The sequence below is a fragment of the Bos indicus x Bos taurus genome, chromosome 13 (assembly GCF_003369695.1).
Source record: "Bos indicus x Bos taurus breed Angus x Brahman F1 hybrid chromosome 13, Bos_hybrid_MaternalHap_v2.0, whole genome shotgun sequence".
Classification (NCBI taxonomy): Eukaryota; Metazoa; Chordata; class Mammalia; order Artiodactyla; family Bovidae; genus Bos; species Bos indicus x Bos taurus.
Window position 1 is genome coordinate 72,182,271 of NC_040088.1, and position 15,732 is coordinate 72,198,002.

The window sequence follows — 15,732 nt, forward strand, 5'->3', positions numbered from 1 at the left end:
ATTAATGAAGATGCGTGTCCCTCATGACGTGAGGCCAGGATCACACGGCTTGTCTGCAGGTGTACGGGAAGATGGGAACCCAGGAGACAGCGAAGGTGGACTGGGCTCAGTCTCCCCTTTATCCCAGGTATGACCCCCAGAGGATAGAAATAGCCTTTCCAGGCTCAGGCTGGAAATCCTGCAGTCTCCCTGCTCCAAAAGAAACACACATCACTTTGCTGCTGTGGCTGAACTACTGCTCATCTTTATTGAAAAGGCAGAACATAACTCATCTGAAGAGACCCAGCTTCCACAGTGCTCCAGACGCTGGCTGTAAATCACCCGTGGGTGGCAGTGAAACTACAGAATGGAACGTCCCTGGGAAGAAGAAACCAGAAGACACATCTCCTGTTGTACCAGACTGTGAAGACTATGACTAATAAAGTGCTGGCAGAAGCGTGGCAGTGAAGAGCCTTTGAGAGGTCCCCCTGCTGTGCAGACCAGGGCACCAACTTCTCCCCCAAGGCCATCACCTGCCACCAAGGGACACAAGGCTCACACCCCAGACAGTCTCCAAGAGCAAGGAAGACATGATGTTTCTAAAGGCAGTGGATGGAAATTTGAGCATTTCCAGTGGAGAGGATGGCACTATCAGGCCCTCCTGTATCTGGGGTGGTTACGGGGCAGGGAAGGGAAAGTGGTTGGTCTACAGGATCATTAGCAGAGGATAACCAAGGGGTGGGTGACTACTTAAACACACACCTGGGATCTGATCACATGTGGGTAAGTCAAGGGCTCAAGTGTTAGCACGGCAAATTGTAAGTAAAAGATATTCGCAATACCTCTCTCTCTAAAGGTTTCTTCCCAAAGAAGGTGAAGTGACCATACACAAAATCTACCGCGGTGAGAAGCGGGCCAACACTCAAGCACTACTGCTGGGGTCTGTCTGGACAGTCCAGGTCGGGGGAAAGCATTTGTGTAAAGAAGGCAGGATCGGGAGGCCTGCCACAAGCCCTTTCATGAGCAGAGCGCAGACGGTAAGGAGGCAAGGTCCTCAGGCCCCGGTAGGTAAAGAAATGTCTTTGCACAACAGAAGTTCACAGCATGTTGGGTCAGCTCACCTCGGAGAAGTGGAATTCGGAGAAGTTGGAACCAAGCACTGAGCAAACAGTAAGTTCAGATTTAGCCGTGGAAGTTGAGGCTCTTCCAACTTAGAAATGTGCTGTGATGAGACACGACAGGCCCATAAAGGCAGTTCCCCTTTAGGTTAAAGTGGCCCATGGGAGTCCCCTGGGACGCTGGGCAGCTGCTGTTGAACAGCAGGCATTATTCACCCCACTCGATTACCTCCACCCGACTCCTAGTTCCATTCCCTGACCTGTGATGGGCTCATTAAGTCTTAATGACACCAGAAGGTGCCACCACTTGCTTCTCAACACTCCAAGCTCAGGGTGGTCCTGCCACTCAGAACTGAGACCATACTGCCTTTCCTTGAAAATGGAGGCTGAACCCCTTGAGTCCTTGTGCCCCTAGAGAGATTCTGAAATGTTCTTTCCCTAATAAGTGCACTTTCCCAGCTGCTCCTCGATGCCAGGGTCAGGCCCCAGGCACACGGGAGGGCAGGAATTGGGCAGCCAAGGAGACAGGAGACTTGCCCTGTAAACCCAGTAGCCGCTACCAAATGCAGAGTAAAAACGTCATCTACGAGGGTTCTTGAGCTATGTGCGCGTACAAGTCCTGCCTCCCTTTCCACACCCTGGGAAGGGCCCCGCCTGGGACCAGGGGAGGCCTGCGCTCCATGCCCGCTAACCCCGCAGGTAGGGGGCACCCGCGGGCTCGCGGCCCAGCGCGTTGATGTGTGGGAGCGCGCCCGCCGCTGCCGCCAGCTTCTCGCTCAGCTTGCGGTTCAGCAGCTCCAGGTGGCGGCCGTTCTTCCGCGCCTGCCGCAGGGATCGCTTGACCTTCTTCACCCGCTCCCGCAGCTGCTTGTTCCGCTTCTCCAGGGTAGCGACCTTCTGCTGCAGCTTCTTGACGTGGTCCTCCTCCTCAAACAGGGCCTTCTGCACCGAGGAACACATGAGCTGGGGAGGAAACGTGAGGTTGGGAGAGAGAGAGGCAGGTAAGTTTCAGAAACCTCCCCAGGTAAGCTTCCTGGGGTTGCCAGCCCCAAGGCACAGGCCTCCTGTCACTAATGGCCTGACCCCGGAATAAGGCCAGCCCTCATACCCCTTTTTGCTTCCCCGCTGTGGACCGCACTGCAGAGCCCGGCTCTTGCTTTCTGTGTTGGGTACCTAGATGCTTTTGCTGTAAAAAGATGCTCCATGGATTGTCTTACGTGCTTATCCATTTGCATCCTGTCTCTCCCCTGTTGGAGCAGTCAGTCTTCACCTTGTGCTCTCCTCTGTCAGCGCTTTTACCTGTGCAGTTCCAATCTGTCTAGAACATTTTTCAGGAAAGCCAAAGCTTGAGGATCACCTAGGGAAACTTGGTGGGCCTTCAGCATATTTCCACCACAGAGCTTTGCTGGCACCAAGGTGCAAATACCCTCATTCTGGAGATCTTTCTAGTCGCTGTGGAATGGACTGCAAGTGAGCGCCTCTTTTGAAAAATAGAGTTTGTTTCTTACCTAAGACCCTTTGGTTTCTTACAGGAAAAAAAAAAAAATTCTAAATATTTGTCACTCTAGCAAAAAGGACAGCTCTAGTGACCCAAAAGAACAAAACCTAAAATAGAAAAATGCACAGAGAATATGGATGGTCTACAGGAAAGGTAGTATACAGGAAAAGCTTAACCCTACTCTTAAGAAGGTAAATGCAAAGTAGATCCACAATGGATTGATTTCTTTCAACAAAATGAAATTTCAATTTTATCCTTTGGTAAAATCAGAGTCCGTATTTGGGGAAATAGGCATTCTCATATACTGCAGGTGGAGAGTAAACTCCTATAAAGGACAATCTGGCTGTATCAAAATGAAGACTGCATGTAGCCTTGATGTAGTCATTCTGAGGCTTCATCTGATAGAAACACTCCCACATGTGCAAAAATACATATTATATATCATCTAGAATAATTATAATTCTGATAAATATCTAATAATATAGTAATTGTATTAAACACACACAGAAACCAACACTGTTATAAGAAGGCTGAAGAATGATATTAGCATCGTGACTGCATAAGACATCCCTCTCCCCTGCCCCAACAAAAAAAATTGGCATCTATCTGTGAACAAAAGTGACTTTAGAACTATGATCCACCAGGGGACCCAGGAGGAGTCTTGCCCACCCATGCATCTCTGCACACCACCTTCTGATTGCTTGCTCGTCTCTGTCTAGTATTCTGTTGTGTCCACAGAACCAATATTTCCCTGCATATGCAATTTGTATGTTTATAAGTGAAAATGTTAATACATTGTTGTTAATCTTGAAGCATTAAAAAAGACACCAGTCCTGGCTATGGACACTGCAATGGTCCCCGATTTTCACCAGACCCTCTCGGGCAAAGGACCTCAACAGGGGTTTCTCCAAAGAAGACATACAGGTGGCCAACTGGTATGTGGAAGGTGCTGGACACCACTAATCGTCAGGAAAACACAAATCACAACCACCATGAGGAGCAGGCAAGCAAGGGAACCTGTCTGTCCTCCCTCCCAACTTCTTGCCAGGCCTCTGATCAGTTTCTATTGATTAAGGAGGCCAAGAGCCCTGGTTGGTACACGTTGTGGCACTCAGTGTGTCCCCTTCTGGGGAGAGTTTCTGGGCACCCCTGGGACCACTGAACACGTCACCCACAGGAAGCAAAGAGGCCACCTGAACCTCTCATTTTAGTGTCACCGCGTTTGGTAAATCTGCCTTCCTGGGGCCTCAGGACCCTTATTCAGGCAATGCTTCCCACCCCCGAACTCTCTCTACTTCTCTCTCTGTCCTCTCCTCCTGAGAGAGCAGGTCCAGCATCGCCCCTCTCAGTCTGTGAGACCGGCCCACTCTGGCCAGCAGTGGCAGGAGAGGCTCTCCTCACGCCATGCAGACCCTGTCCCGTGGGCTCTCCCTGACCAGAGATTTATGACAGACGTTCAGACCTCATCTTGTGTAGTAGAGGGAAATTCAGTCCTTCCAACATTCTTACCAAGAAAAATCCCGCTGGCAACAGGCTGGAGTGGCAGATCTCTATACATGGGTGTATGCATGGGTAAGACTCCCACCTGCAGGCTGGGGACCCACAGACAACATACAAGTGGCTGGTTCCAGGGCTTGATCACCTCGGTGGGCAGTGGACAGGGTGCTTGCTTCCTCCTTCACTGGCCCTTTCTGGAAGCAGGCAGGTTGGCTGAAGCAGCAATGTCCTTCATTTCAGTCTTTTCTGTCCCTCCTGTCTTTACCTCTCCTCCCTTGGTCCTCACCCCTGCACGCCCATCCCCTTTACCCTGAAGACTTCTTCCTTATCTGTTTTGTGATTGGTATCTTTGTGATGTAGATTTGTCTGTCCATCTATTCCTGCCAGCCTTGTGAGCACAGTGGAGCTCTTCAGCCTTGAAACACAACCCACACTGCCTGAGACTCCAACTTGGGTTATTTAGTGGGATTTTAAAGAAAAAGAAAAGAGAGACACTTGCATCTCTCTCTCTCCTATGTCACTATTCTGCCTGGGCTCTCAGGAATTACCTGATTCATCTGTGATCCTCCAGAGTAAGGGGGGAAAATGGCCATTTTTTAATGGATAAAGATGTGTTACAAATATATATAATGGAATATTATTCAGCCGTAAAAAATCATATTAATGCATATATGTGGGATTTAGAAAAAGGTACAGATGAATCTATTTGTAGGGCAGGAATACAAACAGAACAGACAAACTGACTTGTGGACACATTATAAGTGCCTGGTGACCTGTGATGACCTAGACAGGTGGGGAAACATTGTATAACTATGGTGATCCACATTTGTAAAGAAGTTATCCCTCCAATAAAAAAAATAAATGTAAAGAATGGTGCACAAAGTTCCCAAGTTACACTCAGGTCTCACTGTGACTTCCTTGTCTCCCTCCTCTCTTTCCTTCACACACATGAGAAATGTCATATTAACACATGTATGTAACATCTAGAAAGATGGTATAGATTCTCTTCTTTGCAAAACAGAAATAGGGAACCAATCTATACACACCGAGCAGGAAAAGAAGAGGTGCTTTGGGAGACTGGGATCAACATATGTACACTATTAATACTGTATATAAACTAGATAACTAATGAGCACCAACTGTATATGGAAGGAACTCCAAAAGAGAGTGGATATATATATACATATACCTGATCCACTTTGCTGTACATTAGGAACTAATACAACATTGTAAAGTGACTCTACTCCAATATAAATTAATTAAAAACACAGGCTCTTGGCAGAACGTCAGTGTACCCCTGAGACATCAACACCCTTCACAGGCATCCCTCAGAGCCAGGGCCCAGCTGTTCCCCACTCTTCTTCTTCTTTTAGGCATTCAGTCGTGTCCAACTCTGCGACCCCCAAGGACAGGAGCACACCAGGCTTCCTGGTCATTCCCTAGTCTAAAGACCACCCTGACAATGGCCTGGAGAAACTAAGATGTAGCACAGAAACAGCTAGAAGTGTGTGTGGGGTCGGGGGGTCGTTATTAAGACAGGATGAATAGAATGACTACAGCTCCTTGGTCAGGGTGTCGCTCTTGATCCCACGGCCTCCCTTTGACATGGGTAGGGTCCGAGTTGGAGCAGAACGATGTAGGAGGACTCTGGGACCTTCCTATTGAGGAACTGTATCCATGTTACTGCCTACATGCATATGTATAGAATCCATATGCAACAGAGAATCGCCTCTAGATGATACATGTCTGTTCATTCCAGCAAGAAGCATTTATTACACCATGCCTGGCACTGCATGTCACAAAGTTCTTCCTGAATTATTCTGCCACTAAGCTCTGTATCTAATAAACAAAAAGACAGTACATTAAAAATTACTGTTTCAGGGCAGCAGACACACAGGCTCACTGAGAGGAGCCTTGCCTTCGCAGCTGTTTTCAATTTAAATAACCTAACCTATAAAGACAAAGTGTACTTTCTGAAATGTTAAAAATGAGGCAAGTCCCAAAGTGGCAACACTGATCAACAACTTGCCTTTTTAATATTTCCCTTCCGTTCTTGAGATTCAAAACAGGGGAAAAAGGAGGAAATTAAAACCAAGAACAGAGGTCAACAGACTATGGCTCATGGACCCGATGTGGCCCACCACCCATTTTTGTGAATAAAGTTTTATTGGAACACACTGCCACAGTCTTTTGTTTACACACAGTCTGTGGTTCCTTTCCTCTACAGTGGCAGAGATGCGGAGCCTCAACACAGACTGTGTGATCCAAAAAGCCTAAAATTGTACCTGGCCCTTTATAGGAGAAAATTCTGGAACCCTCGTCTTGAGAGGCGCTCAAGGCAAATCGAGATGCAAAGGTAACAGTTGACAACTGGATGAATTTGGAGGGAAAACAGACAAGGAGTGTGGATGAGTGCAAAGGATGAAAATAGCATCGGGTCCCACAGTCTGCCATGACCCTCAATGCCCACCCCACATTCTTTTCACACCACTTTCAAACACCAAAGTGCGAGCACTACTTTGGGCAGCCAGCTCAAGTTCTCAGGGATTCTCTCAACAGACTGCTGCCGGTTTCACACCTCTGGATGGACGTTCGCAAAACAGCTCTTTCCAAAATGGTTAACACACTGTTTCTAAAGTGATTCCCCATGGACACTGGAAAGATAAGCTTTCTGGAACCTACCACGCACTGCCCAGGAGCATCCACTCTCGGTGAGAGGTGCTCTGAAGTGGGTCACTGGTCACACGATTCGTCAGTTCCGCAAAGCTTACACTGCCTTGTGTCTTCTGACCCAGTCAAGGCCAGAGGCCAAGATGCTTCCTTTTTCTGTGTGAAGCAGGAAACTCCGGGGGGCGTTGATGGCGAGCCCACCAGGCTTCAACCCGAGTTCTCTCCAGTTCGCTCGGGCCCTGTCTATCCATTCTATCATTGTTTTTAAACATCGTAGAGTGCGGCAAGGAGGCGAGTAGCAGAGCCCAGGCAAAGCAGAGCGGCTTCCTAAAGGACTGGACAGTAGTAATTTGGATGATACCCAGCGCTAAAGAGAAAACTCTCAAGCCGCAGGAGTGACAACAGGGCAGTTCTACCGTGGACTCTCTGGAGAAGCAACCTGAGGTTCCCATGACTCTGACTTGGCGCCCGGTCCTCTGCTCCACCTCAAGTCAAATGCCGTTGTCCCCCTGTGCCAGGAGCCCAGGAGAAGGCAGAGCTCACGCCCAGACAGGCTTCGTGGAGGACGGGCAGCAGAGGTGGGGGCGGAGCTGGAGCAGGGTGCTCTTCCCACGGACGAGCGGCACTGGCTCCGCGGCTCCCCGCCCCACCAGACACGCCGCAGGATCCGCAGGATCCGGCATCCCGAGCTTCAGAACCAAGCACCACTGGGACAGCATCCTGGCTGCCCCATCTGACTGCGGGGCGTCAATGCAGCTGCCTCAGCACCGCCCACTCCTCATTCATACAACAGGAACAGTGACGTCTCCACTACTACAGACTCTGAAGATGAAAGGTTAATAGGAACTTCCCTGGTGGTCCAGTGGCTAAGACAATCTGCTCCCAGTGCAGGAGGGGCCCGGTTTGATTCCTGGTCAGGGAACTAGATCCCACATCCACAACCAAGACCTGGCAAAGCCAAATATTTTAAAAGTAAAATCAGATAATAGATGTAAAGCATTTGACATTGCACCTGACATACAGTGACCACAGCTTATGAATCTTTATGACTGTTACGCATCCTGAACTTTCCTGATTGATCTACTCCTCCACACCCGGCTCCCTCAGTTATCCCTCAAGTTACCGATGCCTCTGCACTCCTGCTTAGGAAACCTGCACTAACTACCCCACAAACCCTGAGACAATTCTTATTCTCCAAGGGTCCAGGTCACCTCCTCTGTGAATCCTTCCCTGATTTCTCCAGAAAGAGCCATGTCATCTTTCCCCAAGTCCATTGTCGAGTTTATCACACTGTGAGTCTAACTCTCTCCTGGACAGTCAAAGCCACTCAAGTGAAGGGCTCCATCTTTTCATCTTTGTATCTAGCACCTGTCATGGAGTAAAGCCCTTAATGAATGAAGGGATGCAGGTTGAAACAGAATCAAGTTCAGTGATTTAAAAGTGGGCAACGAACAGAGCAGCAGGAACGACCTTTGCAAAGTGGGTACTGGGTTCCACATGGCCCTTGTGAAGTCCTGTCCCAAGTCCGTCCGACTCCCTGTTGCAGTAAGAGCAGGAACTGGCTTTAAGGATCCCTGAAGTTCATGCATTTTTTTTTCTGATTCCCTCCCAGGCCCGGCTGACCAGGTTGTCTTGGACATCCCATACCAAACCCACAAGAGTTGTAGGACATGATGGAGATGAGAAAAGACTGAATTTCCAAGGGGAGATGCTAGGTTATAGGAACCCAGGTAAATTTGGGAGATGGCACACATTTCATAAAGACCCCAGAAATGGTGGAAGAAGCAGACAGAGTCTTAAAAGGCCAGTGCTCAACTCCTGAATAGACCACAGTTAAAACTAGGAAAGATGGTACTGCTTCGGGTCCATTCCCTGCCACCACAGAGAGGGAAGTTTGCCAGTTCAGTTACAGAGAAATAAAGTCAGATCTCCCAATAAATGCACTTAGAAAGCACTGCCAAAGTGAAGTCCACATAATGCTCATCTCATGAGATGCTCACATGGGGACAAATGGAGTTTTTCTTTGTCACATAAATTTCAGAAATTCTGCATATTGTGTGTTCCTCTTTGATGTGATACACATTAACCTATTAACCATACTCACTGGTCCTGTATTAACTCAACCTCTATAACTACACCCAGTCTCTCTTGGCTGTGGCAGAACCCTCCCACAGGCAACAACAACTGATTTCAAGGGTGAGGGTTTCCCATCTCTAGGCCTGGAGGAGGCCAGACCCCCTAGCTAGTCCACTCAGCTGTGAGCCAGGAAATACTACCCACTCAATTACATGCATGTAGACCTCAATGATGGGAACTGAACTTGTCTCATTCTGTGGCATTCCAGTCTCGGTTCTCAGCTTCTTGTGGGGGAATCTGCATCTCTCCACGGAGTCCTGCAAACACCATTTTCCACTGTGATGGAGGGATGATTGGGAAGCACGAGGTCATGGAACACTGATTCCAACCCCTGAGGCTTTTCTGGACCTACCAAGGGAGGTAAAGCTGAAATCACAGATCCTAGGATGAGAAGGCAGCGAGCAGCTCTCCTTCAGTTCCCAGCACCTTCCATGGTGCAAGGAAGAAAAGATCCAGGGAAAGCAGGAAGAAGAGTACGATCGTTTAGGTTCCAGAAACTCACTCCAGACAGTTGGCATCACAGTAGAAACAGGGGCACCTCCATCTAGTCCCAGTTCTGCCAGCAATGAGTCAGTGACTGTGGTGAGTCACGGTCCTCCCTCAACCTCGGTCATAGCCTCAGAGACATCTTCCCAGGTCCTGTGCCTCTGAATGTTTGGTCAAAGCCTCCTTGGGCATTTCAGGCTCTCATTGGCCAGGGCTGGGGTTCTCTCCCATGAAAACAGTGGGAGGAAACAGACCCACGGTTGACTTGCCAATGCAGGGATTCTCTTCGGGGGCATGGGTGCCATTCCTGGTCACTGGGATCTCAGGGTTTATTTAAAGATCTGGCCGCTGGCCTTCTGATGTACATGCTCCGCCTCCATGGCATCTCAGGCTGTGGGAGAGGAAGGACAGGGCCTGCTGGTGTAGGTGCCTCCCCTAGAACCCAGCAGTTGACAGACGTGCTGCTACTGGGGATGGGGGCCAAGTTCATTCCTGCCACAGCCGCTGATTAGCTCCTTAAGCTCCAGGCCTTGGGTCACTGCTGTTGCCCAAGGAGACACACGCCAAGTTGAAGCTTCCACCTTGCCCTGTGGTCCTCTGAACTTGGTCCAAGATGACCTAAAGGCAGCCCCTCTGATCTCAGGACATCTGGGTGAGGCTGCTGAGAGCGGGAAGGCTGGACCATGGACCACCAGGGTCCACCAGGGAGGGGAAAGCTGAGAGCAGAAACTAGGCCCAGCAAGCCGCCTGCTCTGTCCTGCTCTCCCTCCAAAGGCGCTATCATCCTGACCCATCTTGGATCGAGGCTCGTCTCCCTGGGGCCTTTCACACCCACAGGTTTTGAGCATTCAGTGTCCAGCCCTTCTCCTAGAAGGAAAGGGCAGTTAAGGACCAGGCTCTACTTTTCCTCCTGATGCCTGGTGTGTTTTCCTGGCATCATCAGTACTGGCTAAAAAACCCAAAGGGTTCCCGCCACCCGCCCTGCCCAACTGGGGAATGTGACAGAGATTTATAAGTTGTGAGCGCACTCCTGTTTACTTCCCAGAGACTGATGACTTGTCCACATGCCACATCCAGGGCCTGAGTCAGCCCAGGGTCTGTTTGCTCTGGAGAATTTATCAAACCCAGATACAGGCTTTTCTGCTACTGAATCAAGACAGATAGCCTGGGAGCCGCCTGTCCTTAAAGGGGCAGAGCTGGGGATGGGATTCAGTGAGAGTTAGCTTCAAATCTGGCTCAGGCTGCATGGGTGTTTCTCCTTTCACAAAGTGGAGATTCGGATAATGGTGAGACTACATGGAGGCATGTGGGAAGCAGTTCATCCACTAGATGCTGACCATTATAATTACATACAGGCTCAGTCCCTAACCTCATGTCCCAGCATCAGTATTTTAATAGGTAAAAATATTACTGGAAAATCCTTAAACCACAGATGACAAACAGATACTCAAGCACAGTGATGTGTCTCTGCCAACTTTCAAGGGCCATCCTTCTAGCCTGATATGTGGCATAAGTCCTTGCAAACTTGAAAGTTTTCAATAACATGGCCAGGGCACATTTTACATGTGAAAGGCATTATAGAATCCTACCCACTCTGCATGGTTATGGCCAGACTCTATGACAAATGAAAAAGAAATATTAGCTGTGAGGAGAAAATTTTAAATATGCCTTAATTATTGTCCCATTATACAAACAACCAAAGTTACTCTTAGCCACCTCTTTAACAATTTGCTGTTCCATCTTTCTGAAATGCTGTTCCATGACTGGATAGCAGGTTACTTCTCCTCCTCCTGGTTCCTGTGGCACATCCTCAGATGTCTTTGCTTGCCACCCTCTAAGTAACCTCTCCTAATGACTATTGGCACCCTGCTCGTATCCCTAGTAGCACGATCAGTTGGCTAAATAATGGTTAATCTCTTTCTTCCACCAACTATGAAACAGGGGCTCTGTCTCTCACTTTTAACTGCTATTACCCCCTAGGGACTAATACAGTGCCTGGCATACAGTAAGTGCAAAAAAGAGTGTTGCCTGAAATGATGAATTACAAAACTATTACATGCTAAGTATTTTAAAAATTGGAAACTATTGAAAAACAGAAAGAAAAAAAAAGTCACCACTAAAAGTGACTTCTTTTACTGGTGTGATTTTTTTTTAACCCAGTTATAAATTACCCTGTATTTTCAATTTTGAATTTGGCTTTCTCAAGCTTTCATTTCATAAAAGCCTTACAGTCTGAGAGTTCCATTATTCTGATGGCTGAACCTATTTCACTATAAGATTACTCTTTAATTTATTTAGACACATTCCTTTGGTTGGGCATACAGGCTGTTTTTATACATTGTGCTACTGTAAATAATGTTCAAGAAAATAAAATGCCACATTTTTCTTCATTGGGATTATTTCTTTAGGGTTGACACTTGAAAGGGTAATTAGGTAATTACCTAATTAGGTAATTAGACTGGAAGCAAAGCACATTTCTAAGAATTTTTCTCTGTGTTGCTAAGTTGTTTTCCAAAAGTATTATACTGATTTAAGGTTTACATTTTCATATTCCACTTTTTAAAAAAAATTTATCTAGACTCTATTTGGGTATATGGTATGATGTGAGTACATAAATACATTTTTTTTCAAATAGCAAATTAATTATTCTCCCACATTTTGTTAAATACTCTTCCCTGGTGGCTCAGTAGCTGAGACTCCATGCTCCCTGTGCAGGGGGGCCCAGGTTCGATCCCTGGTCAGGGAACTAGATCCCACATGCTGCAGTTAAAGATCCCGCATGCCACAACTAAGACCCAGTGCAGCCTAATAAATATTTTTAAAAAACTACTCCTCCCTTTCGCATAGATTGTAGTACCTCCTTCTTCAGGATTCTGACTTAGACACTAAGATCTGATTGGACCGACTTTGTCCTGTTCAGCTATGGGGTAGTACACCAATCTCATGGGGCTTTTGTATTAAAAGTATATTACAAGATATGATCTTCCTTTTCAAAAATTTCTTGGCCAAACTTTTAAAATCCAGAAGGATTCTATACGGATCTTAAAACATTCTATGAATCCATACAGCTCTAAACATATTTTGAATAGATCAAAAACTACCGACTATTATTATCTAACTTTAAAAATTGCTTCAAAGTATATGCTTTTCTGACCCGTCTTCCTGCCCATTGTTTTTTCTTAAATAAACCCTTGATTCAACACTGTTTTATTCCTATTCAGGGAATAAAGCCATGAAAGTTTATGTTTCATTCTGGATTTAACCTATAAAAGTTATATGTTCCCTTCTTCTCATTACCTATCTGGAAAAATATGCATAGATGTTCCTAATGGGGATAACGAAGGATGGTCACAGAATTGTTTATAAGACTGACAAAACAGGAACAATTTTCATGCCTATCAGTAAGGGAAGGGCTAAATAAACTACAGCCTGCCCACCTGATGAAATACACACACAATTAAAAGGATAAAAATCTCTGACATATATTGTCAAGTAGGAAGCACCCTCCCTGGTTGCAGAACCATTCATATGTTATGATATCATTTATACCACATACATATAAAAAACCCACAAAACTGGTTTTTTCAAAGCCCACATACATGCTTGTGAAACCCTGTCAGAGGTTTGGAAGGTCACCTCCAGGGAGGGTCCTGGGACTCAGAGTGTAAAAGTGTTTTTTCCTGTAGTATTCAAACACTGTATTCACGTATGTTTCGCTCGTACAATGAGAAATCAATACCTGATTTTAAAGTCATACACTCTTCAAAGGGATGATCAGCTCTTGGGTGCACAGGTGGTCAACAATACTTAGCCCCATGGAGCCCCTGGGGCATCGGCCTCCCGGGGATGTGCTGTGACCGAGTCCCAGCCCCGCAGGACTCACAGAGACGCTGCAGTTGCCACTTTAGGTAAGAAAAGCCATGCTCTGGAAAGGGTTGGAGGAGCTTGATCAGGGTCAGACCAGCAGCCAGGGCATGGGTGACACTTGTACATGTCACCCCAGTATGAAGGAGCAGCTGCCAAACACGTGACCGACGGGAGACATAGGACAGAACCTGTCAGAACTAGCTCATGGCTTGGGAGGGGCTGTTACATACCCATGTGGCAAGATCCCCACTCTTGGGACTTGCTGGTCTCTAGATTCTGGTGTTGCAAACAGAACAATAACCACCCTTTATCCAGCATCCACGTGCCAGGCACCATACTACCACCCGTTTTGGATGCGTTCTCTCATTAAATTCTGACATTTGACCCCCAAGGTAGCTTGCACTATTTGTCCCATTTTAGAGACCAGAGAAAGAAGCTCAGACTGCGGAAGTGACTTGCCTAAAGCCCACACCCTCGTCTCTTCAAAGGCGGTGCCCTTTGCTCTTAAGCTCTGTAACAGAGCTCTTCAAATAAGGAGATTTCATTTGCAAACCAATAGCTCTAGAGGTTTCCTGGGGCCTGGCTTTCCTCTCTGGCCTTCCCTGACCCTCAGCCTCGCACATAAGGCCATTTTCCCTGAACCACCACCTTCCAACTACTCCCCCTCCTATTGCCCGCCCCCCCCAAAAAAAAAAAAATTGGGCAAACTACACATGATGACATTTGCTTGTGACACAGTGGTTTCAGTTACCAAAGAAGAAAACTGAAGACCAGCAATCCAGGTGCCTACCTCCTCCTCCCTGTTCCTAATCCCACTAGCAAGCAGTCAGTCTGGATATTCAATTTAAAATGAATTAAGGAAGCAACTTTAGTGAAGAAGGACGTCAGCGTGGCTTTTAAAATTTCACAGTTAATGAACATCAAATTCCATTCCAGTCCCTGAGAAGGTGACCTTTTGACGCATAAACTTTATACATCCTCTGTGGCCAGAGCTGCCTTTGTGCTGGGATCCCGTCCCCAGGGCTGGGCGTGCATGTCTGCTGTGAGGTCAGCCCAGAGCGGGCAGCCAGCCCCTCATGCACCCTCTGATAGAGCTGGAAGGCAGGAAGCCCTGCCCACTGATAGACTTGACTGATCAGGGGAAAAGTCAGGCCTTATTCTTTATTTCAAATAATTTTTTAAATTGTGGTAACGTACACAGAGGGCATCCCTGGTGGCTCAGTGATAAAGAATCCACCTGCAATGCAGAAGGGTTGGGAAGATCCCCTGGAGGAGGGCATGGCAACCCACTCCAGTATTCTTGCCTGGAGAATCCCATGGACAGAAGAGCCTGGTGGGCTATGGTCCGTAGGGTCAGAAAGAGTCAGACATGACTTAGCAACTGAACAATGACAACATACACAGAACACAAAATGTACCTTCATGTAGCCAAGTTTATGTGCGCAGCTCCATGGCATCAAGTGCACTGATGCCCCCATGGTCTTCCATCTCCAGGCCTCACCTCTGGGCTCCCTAAGGGTTTCCACCCCACCCTACCTTCCCCGACATCTGTTCCACTTCTGCCCTCACACACTGGCCTCCACTCCTCCAGGTGGTGATCGCTTTCTGCAGAGGCACCATGCTGGGGGATGAAGCCTGCTCTGCGACTACCCACGTGGCACAGGCTCCCGAGGGGCCCCACTCTGACAGCCTCTGGGGTTCCTTGCAGACTCAGGCTGGACCTCCCTGCCTGGAAGCCTCAGGATCTGCCCCTTGGACAGCCCAGGATCCACCCCTTCTCTCTCCAGGCTTCTCCGTGTCAGGAGATGCTTCAGAAAAATGTTACAATCCCACACCTCCTTGGGCAGCCAGGTGGTCCTGGGCAGGTGGCCAAACCTCAAGGAGCCCACACACCCTTCTACAGAATAGGCCCCATATCTAACTGCCAGGGTGGATGTGAGGACTGAAGAAGAGCCGTGTCAAGGGCCTGGCAGCAGGAAAGCTCTGTTAGATGCCAACACTCTCCTTCCATGGGTGGTGCCAGCTCCTACTGCTAACCACCCCAGCGCCCTCTGTCTCTACCACACTCCTTCTCGTCCTCACTTCCTCTTCCCACCACACCCCCATTCACCCACTCCTCACTCTCTGCCATCGACTGGAATCCAGAAAGTTTGTATTATCCCACTACGCGGTAGAAAGAGAGAGGCTTGTCCTCCACTGTCTGAATGCCAAGGAGCCTCTGTTTCTAACATCTTCTCTTGGCTGAGTCTGGCAGAAAAAAATGCTCGCTTAAAAAGAGATGTCTCCTCTCAAGCAGGGAACGTACAGAAAGAGATGGTTCCCTAAATGCCAGTTTACAGCCTGGAGGGGGAGCCCAGAGCCTCCTGGGCTCAGAAAACACACTCTTGTCCTGATGCTTACCAAATGTTTGATCCATAGATACAAGACATCCCTTCCTTCCCTTCCCCTTTGTGAGTGAAAGAAAGACAATCCCTTTTAGAT

The 15,732-nt window shown here is 47.8% G+C and overlaps 1 protein-coding gene across 1 annotated transcript in view; it reads right to left on the reverse strand.

The window, feature by feature from the left end:
- Positions 1-219: 219 nt before the first annotated feature.
- CCDC3 (coiled-coil domain containing 3) overlaps positions 220-15,732 on the reverse strand; it is a 92,669-nt gene continuing 77,156 nt past the window's right edge. The window contains exon 3 of the mRNA XM_027560248.1: positions 220-2,060. Coding sequence (XP_027416049.1) covers positions 1,785-2,060 — 276 coding nt within the window. The 3' untranslated portion in view covers positions 220-1,784. The remainder of the gene's footprint in view (positions 2,061-15,732) is intronic.